We start from the raw sequence: 8,198 nt of genomic DNA on the forward strand, positions 1-8,198 counted from the left end.
GGCAAGTGTGCTGCAGAGGGCTGTCCTGCAAGAGAAGGAAATCAGTGGTCCGCCACCCCAGGGCCCGCTGAGTATCTTTATAGTGGAGACTGAGTCTCAGTACGGGTGCCCAAGCTGGCTTCACACTGACAACCCTTCTGTCTCAGCCTTTAGAGCAGTAGGAATTGCAAAGAGTGTCACCATACCCGGCTTGAGTTCTTAGTCCTGGTGGAAGGGTAAAGCCTAAAGCTAGGACACTGATCGAATTCCAGCGTCCCTGATAAACAGTTTTAGGGTAGAGTACTGTACGCTGATCCCTGGCTACATCTGTCGTGATACTGTGAGTTTCCCGTGATCTCCAGTCAGGCAGTGTTTGGCATTTGGGGTTGGCGTGCGCTTGCTTCCCTCAGGGAAAATCAATTCTTCTGTAGCTGTGCCTGGTTGAAGAAGAGCCATGGCTCCAACAGGTTCCCCTTCTAGCCAGGGACACCAATCTCTTGGAGGCTGGAGATTGGAGCTCATTGGCTCAGTAGATGTGAGTGACAGCGCCTGGGCCAATCAGTGAAGGCACTAATACTACCTCTTCCGGTCTGGGCAACAGTCCCGAGCTTGCTCCGCGGTGAATCACCTCCCGCCTTGCTCGAAGGGAATGGCGGGTGTCAGGGCTTGGTCCTCGCCTGCCGTTTCCCTCGGGTCTTCATGAATATTCCTTCAGTGGTTCCAACCGCGTCCGCTGGGGTCGGCGCCCACTCCCCGGAGCGGCCCGCACTGACTCGGCGGAGGACTCACGGGCAGACAGGTAAACCCCGCGCCTGTGAGCACGTCGGGGCGTCCGCCCCCTGAGCGGTGACGTCACCGCTCGCGCCTGCGATTGGCTCCGAAGAGGCTGCTGTATCCAATGGCTGCCGTGCCTGGCGTGCGGGCCTTTAAACACGTTCTGCCCTGCCGGTCCATCCCGGAGCCCAGCGTTACAGTGCCCTGGCCAGTTTCCTTTGAGATTTCCCGCCGAAAGGGCTTCTACTGGGTTGAGGGTACAGGGACATGGGCAAGGTCAAAGGTTCTCTTGGTTGGGGATCCAGGAGCTGTGGTCTCAGATCTGATTTAAGAGGCTTGAGGGTGGCTGTAAAGTTCTGGTCCAGTCGAATGAATTGACGTTGCTGTCGGGACCATGCGACTGTCTGTCTCCCCAATTCAGCGTGAGTTCCCTGGGGCCCACAGCCACTTCATTAAGCCAAAGGAAAGGCGCGATAAAGGATTGTTGAAAGAGTAAAAGACTGAGTAAGGGCCAGTGGAAATTGTCCAGATGAAACCCGTAAGAGCCAATGGTCATTTTTGTCACTAAATACTATTGTATTTAGTAAGCTTAACACTAAAAATTTGATTTGCAGTTATCGCGAACAATTCTGCAAAGTACATATAAGCAACGCTGTTCTACACCCCCCCCCCTTTTTTCCTTCCAAGACAGGGTTACTCTGTGAACAATTCTGGCTGTCCTGGAACTCACTTTGTAGACCAGGCTGGCCTTGAACTCACAGAGATCCGCCTGCCTCTGCCTCCTGAGTGCTGGGATTAAAGGCGTGCACCACCACTGCCCGGCTTCCCACCCGATTTGTAAAACCAGTGCAATAGGATCCAGCTTAAGAGGCGTGCACACGCAGGTTCCAGGGCTGTGGGGTAATGCTCTCCTTCCACTGCCTGTTGGGTAGAGGCTTATAAATCCATGGGACTAGGCTCAGCTCCGCCCCTGCTGTGTGACTGGAAGTCTACAGGAAAATGGAGCCAAGTTGATTCAAGACTGTGGGATAAAGTTCTCGAGGCTGGGAAGTTGGAACTCGGGCTCGGATCCTAGTCTTGCACCTAATCTCTCACTTAACTACCTCTCAAATCCTTTGTGGTGTTAGAAATAAGTTCTGGGACACAAAGAAAGAGACCACTTCAACTGAAGTTTCTGGACAAGGCAGACTTTGTGCTGGGAAGAGCGGAACACAGAGTCAAGAAATGCACTTGGTTTTTTTCTAACCCAGGTGGACCGTCGTTTCCACCTTGGCTGGAGTCTGACCTACAATATTCTTCATTGGCTGGACTTTTTGTTGTTTTGAAACAAGGTCTATTATGTAGCCCTGGCTGCCCTGGAACTCACTCTAGACCTGGCTGGCCTGGAATTCAACTCACAAAGACCCACCTGCCTCTGCCTCCCAAATGCTGAGATCAAAGGCGTGCACCACTACACCCTAGTTTTACAAGGATTGGCCCACCGGGAACTAAGGAGGAAGGAGAAAAGGGTTACTGATCCCAGACCATTGACTTCTTGGAATACAGTCATGGGACTTTCAGTAAACAAAGGGTTTACTGGAGGTGGAGGGTGGGAGTAGTAAAAGGTTGCCAAAAAGTCTTACAAGTACAGGGAGATGAAAAGATCTGAATTCCAGGCCGGGTGATGAGGTAGTAGCACACGCCTTTAATCTCAGCAGAGGTGAGCAGATCTCTGAGTTTGAAGCCAACCTGTTCTACCTACTGAGTTCTAGGACAGCTAGGGCTCGCCTAGTGAAAGCCTGTCTCAAATCAAGGGTGGGAAGCTCAGTGGTTAAGCACTGCTGTTCTTGCAGACCTGGGTTCAATTCCTAGCACTCACATGATAGCTCACAACCATCCTAACTCCGGTATGGGGATTTGACGCCCTCTTCTGCCCCCTAGGAACACCATGTACAAACACGGTACACCTGCGTTCAAGAAAAACACCCATCCACATAAAATAAAAATAATAAATCTTAGCCAGGTGTTGCTGGCACACACCTTTAATCCCGGCACTTCGGAGGCAGAGGCAAGTGATCTCTGTGAGTTTGAAGCCAGCCTGGTCTACAGAGTGAGTTCCAGGACAGCCAGGGGTACACAATGAAACCCTGTCACAAACAAACAAAAATCCTAAGAATTCCTTGCCCTGGATGCCAGTTTTATACTGTTTGATAGAAAAGACTATTACTAAATATTTCTTTCAGTGGCACACTGGATTTGAGCCAAAAGTGGGAGACATGACCAGCTCCAGACAGTTAACAGTCACACACTTGATGGAACCTTTGGCCAAAGCTCTGCTTAGGGAACAGTAGTGGGATGGACACCAATTGCCTCTGTGCTTAGGGGGACAGAATCCAGATGGTATTTGGTCACTGTTTTACAGATACTGCAGCTGCATCACCTCTCGGAAGGCCAGACTAGCTTGCATTCCTGAGGTGTCCTGTTTGCAAGCATCTCCTTGGGTTGCAGCCTTGACCTCCCATCCTGTAGCCCAAGCGCCAGCCAGGTGGCCACCCACAGAGGGCTCAGCGTGAACATGGCCAAGGAACGGCATGGGACCTGGTTTGGCTTTGGTTTCTGTGGCTTTGGGCAAGTGCTGGGCTCTGGGAATGGGCGCCATTCGGTGTACAGTCCTGAACCACTTTGTGCCGGTGATGACGTTTGCCGAGTGAGTCCGAGCTGGAGCTACACCGCCCTGGTGTCCCGTGAGTACCCTCACAACCCCAGCTCCGGGCCTGTCCCCTGTACACCTGCCTAGCCATTCTTAACATGCCCACCCAGAAATATCCTACACCCTTCCCCAGGTCCTTGGCACGTGTCCCATGCCACTCTCTACCCGTGCAGGTGGCGGCCGGGTGGAGCTGTCGGGTTCCGTGAGCGCCTCAGCAAGTGGCTGTAGGGACGCATGGGCTTCAGAGGAACTCCTGGTGGTGCTGCGTGAGGATGAGGAGGGCGGGTCCGGCACAGAGCTGCAGGCCTGGACTCCAGGCTCGGCACTGCAGGGGGAGCCCCTCTGGGTCCAGAACCTGGTTTCTGGTGCAGAGGACCAAGGGGAAGATGAACCCAGCAGTGAGGCTAGGGCGGGCACCCTGCCACTGCTGCCCGGTGCCCATGCCTATGTGAACCGGCAGCCCCCCTTCTACCAGCCTCTGGCCCCAGAGCTGCAGGTGCGCCAGCTGGAGTTGGGTGCCGAGCACGTGCTGCTGCTGTGCGAAGCTGGCCAGGTGTTCTCCTGGGGTGGAGGCAGGTGAGGACCAGCTGTGCGTGTGGTTAGGTGACGCTCGGGGAGGTGGCCTCTTGAATGTACCTGTAGCTGATCAGGGACTCCCGTGATCAGGCATGGACAGTTGGGCCACGGGACGCTGGAGGCGGAGCCGGAGCCAAGGCTGCTGGAAGCACTACAAGGCTTGCGGATGGCCGAGGTGGCCGCAGGTGGCTGGCACTCCGTGTGTGTGAGTGGTGAGTGACCTGGGACTCCTCCAACAAGCTGGCGATCTTGGCCAGTCCTTCCTCCTGTTCTGGTTTTTGTTTTGTTTATGGGTAGTCTAGCGCAGGCCTCATTCCAAGCGCAACCCAGCCGAGTCGTTGCTGACTCTTCAGTATCTGCAGATTTAGCCCGTTGTCTCCACCACCCTCTTATACCTTGACTGCTGTAGTTGTTACCTTTCTGTTACTGGGCTCTCCACCACACCCGTCCATCTGCTAGCTACCAAGGCTGCTTTCTAAAATACTCCAGAAGGGAAGCACACTTATCCAGGGGAACTGCTAAGAGACAGCTGAGCCAGAAAGAATGGAGAGGGCTGCAGATGCGCAGGTAGCCATGACGGTGTGACGCTGTGTGGGTCCACTATGGTGGTACTGCCATTTCCTGGGCTTTTGGGGCGGAGAGAGTATAGATAAGCTGCTGGTTTTTTTTTTTTTTAAAAAGATGGGTGGAATGTCTGTGCAGGTGTCCAGAGAGGCCAGAAGAGGGCACTGGGTCCCCTGGAGCTGGAGTTACAAGCAGCTATTCACTGCCATGTGCGAGCTGGGAACTGAATCCAGATTCTCTGGAAGAGCAGCCAGTGTTCTTAACCACTGAGCCATCTTTAGAGACCCAGAAGCTACTGATCTTTTTGTTTTGTTTTTCAAGACAGGGTTTCTCTGTGTAGCTTTGGAGCTTGTCCTGGAGCTCGTTCTGTAGACCAGGCTGGCCTTGAACTCACAGAGATTTTTTTTTTTTTTTTTTTTTTAAGGATGAAAATAGACTTGGCACTGGGCAGTGCTGGCACATGCCTTTAATCCCAGCATTCAGGAGGCAGAGCCAGGCGGATCTCTGTGAATTTGAGGCCAGCCTGGTCTACAGAGCGAGATCCAGGACAGGCACCAAAACTACACAGAGAACTCTGTCTGGAAATACAAAAAAACAAAAACAAAAACAAACAAACAAACAAAAAGTAGCGTTGGCCTAGCAAGGGAGTTAAAGGATGACTAAACTGGGTGCTCACTCATAGTCCCAGCTACTGGAGAGGCTGAGACAAAAGAACATAAAGCTGGAGTTAGACACCAACCTAGGTAACATAGTGAGATTCATCTCTGAAAGGAAGGGGAAGTGTGAAGAAAAGCTGTGTAGCTAGAATTTTCTGTTCCACCAGCCAACTCCAAAATAACTACACAGAGGCTTATTAACTATAAATGCTCAGCTGATAGCTTAGGCTTGTTACTAACTGCCTCTTACAACTTTAATCCATATTTCTTATCTGTGTTCTACCACATGGCTTACTACTTTTTAACATGGTATATTTATCTTGCTTCTCCCTACATCTCCTGGCGACTCTGCCCTCTTCATCCCTGAGCTCTCTGCCTGTCTGCAAGTCCTGCCTAACCTCTTTCTGACTAGCTATTGGCCATGTAGCTCTTTATTAAACCAGTGATAACAACACATCTTCACAGTGTACAAAAGGACTATTCCATAGCAGAGCTGAGCATGGTGGTGGTGCTTGTAGTCCAGCATCCAGGGAGAGGGTAGAGTCTTTGAGGCCAGCCAGGGAGGTGCACAGTAAGGCTGCTTGAAGAAGAAAAAATGGGGGGTTGTGTGTGACTAAAGATGTTGTATGGGCAGGGAGTCTAAGACAAGAAAGCTGCTGGGACTTGGTTGTGGGCCATCTTTGCTTGGAGGAATACTTGGGCAGGGTAGCTTTTTCTTGTCCCTAGGAATTGGTAGTGGGGATGTTTAGAGGATGTAGGTAGATGGAAGGGTTTCACAGTCTGTTTCATGGATCCTCTCGGTCTCTTTCAGAAACTGGGGATATTTATATCTGGGGCTGGAATGAGTCGGGGCAGCTGGCCCTGCCCACAAGGAGCCTGGCAGAGGACAAGAAGACAGTGAACGGGAAAGGTAAGGCCAATCTCCAGGATTCTTTACTGTGTGCTGGACAGTGAGCTGCAGGTCGCCGGAGCATGGCTCATCCTGGTAACTGTTGGGTACCACTCATTGCTGTGGGGAAGCTGGTGCCAGTTTTGGCACTGCACAACCCACAGGTCTGTTGAGGAAGGGGTGGGCACTGGCTCCGGGACTAGAGGAAGTGTTTAATAGAGCTACTTAGGAAGATGCAGTGTGTGGGTGGGGGTCATCTCCATGCCCCAATGTTAAACGTTATAACCATTCTAAAGCCGCAGAATTGGATGAAGGTTGTCTCAAAGGAGAGGAAGCAGCTGTGGCTGATGGTGGAGCTCCTGCCCCCTTCATAGCCATCCAGCCCTTCCCAGCTCTACTGGATCTTCCCATGGGCTCAGATGCCGTCAAGGCCAGCTGCGGATCCCGACACACAGCCGTGGTGACACGTGAGTAGGACAGGCTCAGGGTGGAGCAGTACTCCATCTCATTCTTTAGCTGGGGGCTGCAAAAAACAAAACTTTGCCTTGCCCCATCATTCACTTTATTATGCAGGCTTGTCTCACGCTCCTGGGCTCAAGCATTCTCTCAAGCATTCTCTCAGTAGCTGGGACTGTAGATTCATGCCACTGCACTCTCTGTCTGCTGGGGATTGGATCTCGGGCGTCTCGTGCTAAGCAAGCCAATTACTGAGCTACATTTTTAACAAAATTACCATATTATAGCATCTTTCGATATATAGCTTTATGATCAGCTGCCTCACTTTCATGCTGGGCATGGTGTGGTACACTTATAAATTCTAATCCTTGGACTGAGGTAGGAAGATTGGGCTATATAGTAGGACTGTTTAAAACTATCAATCAACTAACTAACTAAATAAATAAAATAAAAAGGTTACTTGTGTATCTTTAACAGCTCCATAGCCTCAGACCCAATAGGTTCTTCCTTCTAGAAGGAAACCTGCCCAGTCTAGAGTGTGACTCCATGCACCGAGGTCAGTCGTTGATATTTAGAAGTTAAACTTTTTTAACTGGGTCCTTTACTACCACAGTTGCACATATCAGAATTACAGCATGTCATCAATGGCCTGTGAGGACCAAGTAGTATCTCGCCAGTAGCAGAACAGAAGTGCAGCTCCTTACTGTCTCTTTGGTTGCAGGAACAGGAGAACTCTATACCTGGGGCTGGGGTAAGTAAAAAGATTTTGTGATTCTTCCAAGGGGAAGAAGAACCTGAGATACAGAGCAGGCGACAAAAGCCACACAAACTAGTGGGGGTAGGAGCTTCAGCCTGGCGAATGGGAAGAGGACTGAGGAGCATGTCTCCCTTGGCTGGGGGCCAGACAGCAGAGGGAGGAGGTGCCTCTGACCATCTTGACATAGGTAGCAGGGAAACTAGGAGTCCCTGGCACCATCCTCAGCAGGTCGGTGGGTACAGCCCTACACAGCAGTCCGGGCTGGCTTCTGTCCGGAGGGAGAAGTAGCAGGGCCTATCAGAGAAAGGGGCTCGCTTCATTTTAGGTAAGTATGGACAGCTTGGCCACAAGGACAGCAGCAGCTTGGATCGACCCTGCCGTGTGGAATACTTTGCAGAAAAACAACTCGAAGTAAGGGCTGTCACCTGTGGACCCTGGAATACCTATGTGTATGCAATGGAAAGAGAGAAAATCTGATATGCCACTGATGGTGCCTGGGTGAGAATGAACTGTCATAAGCACATGCAAACATTAAGTTTAGAGACAAGGTCACACATCCCCCTGCCTTGAATTGAAGGTGCATGACTTTAAAAAAATCTTCAAGATAGCCAGGCAGCAGTGGCGCACACCTTTAATCCCAGCACTCGGGAGGCAGAGCCAGGTTAATCTCTGTGAGTTCAAGGCCAGCCTCGTCTACAGAGCAAGATCCAGGACAGGCACTAAAACTACAGAGAAACCCTGTCTCAAAAAAACCAAAAAAACAAACAAAAAAATTCCCCAAGATAAAGGCAAATCTTATGAAGCATGTATGAAAGAGTTGAATGTATATATAAATGTTTATTTTTTTGGAGCAGTGCC

General features: G+C 51.0%; 1 protein-coding gene across 3 annotated transcripts; it reads left to right on the forward strand.

Moving 5' to 3' along the window:
- The first annotated feature begins 30 nt into the window (after nucleotides 1-30).
- Rccd1 (RCC1 domain containing 1) lies at nucleotides 31-7,996 on the forward strand. 3 transcript variants are annotated; one of them, XM_028873754.2, is made up of 8 exons: nucleotides 31-778; nucleotides 3,155-3,476; nucleotides 3,616-4,018; nucleotides 4,109-4,230; nucleotides 6,050-6,148; nucleotides 6,424-6,594; nucleotides 7,305-7,334; nucleotides 7,666-7,996. In XM_028873754.2, exons 2-8 carry the CDS (start codon nucleotides 3,308-3,310, stop codon nucleotides 7,815-7,817), a joined length of 1,146 nt encoding a protein of 381 aa, XP_028729587.1. In that variant the 5' UTR covers nucleotides 31-778; nucleotides 3,155-3,307; the 3' UTR covers nucleotides 7,818-7,996. The 3 variants fall into 3 exon arrangements, with proteins under 3 accessions (XP_028729587.1, XP_037053908.1, XP_037053903.1); XM_037198013.1 differs by having other exon boundaries at nucleotides 7,311-7,334; XM_037198008.1 differs by lacking the exons at nucleotides 7,305-7,334; nucleotides 7,666-7,996 and adding an exon at nucleotides 7,366-7,659.
- The last annotated feature ends 202 nt before the right edge of the window (nucleotides 7,997-8,198 follow it).

The sequence above is a fragment of the Peromyscus leucopus genome, chromosome 1 (assembly GCF_004664715.2).
Source record: "Peromyscus leucopus breed LL Stock chromosome 1, UCI_PerLeu_2.1, whole genome shotgun sequence".
Taxonomy (NCBI): domain Eukaryota; kingdom Metazoa; phylum Chordata; class Mammalia; order Rodentia; family Cricetidae; genus Peromyscus; species Peromyscus leucopus.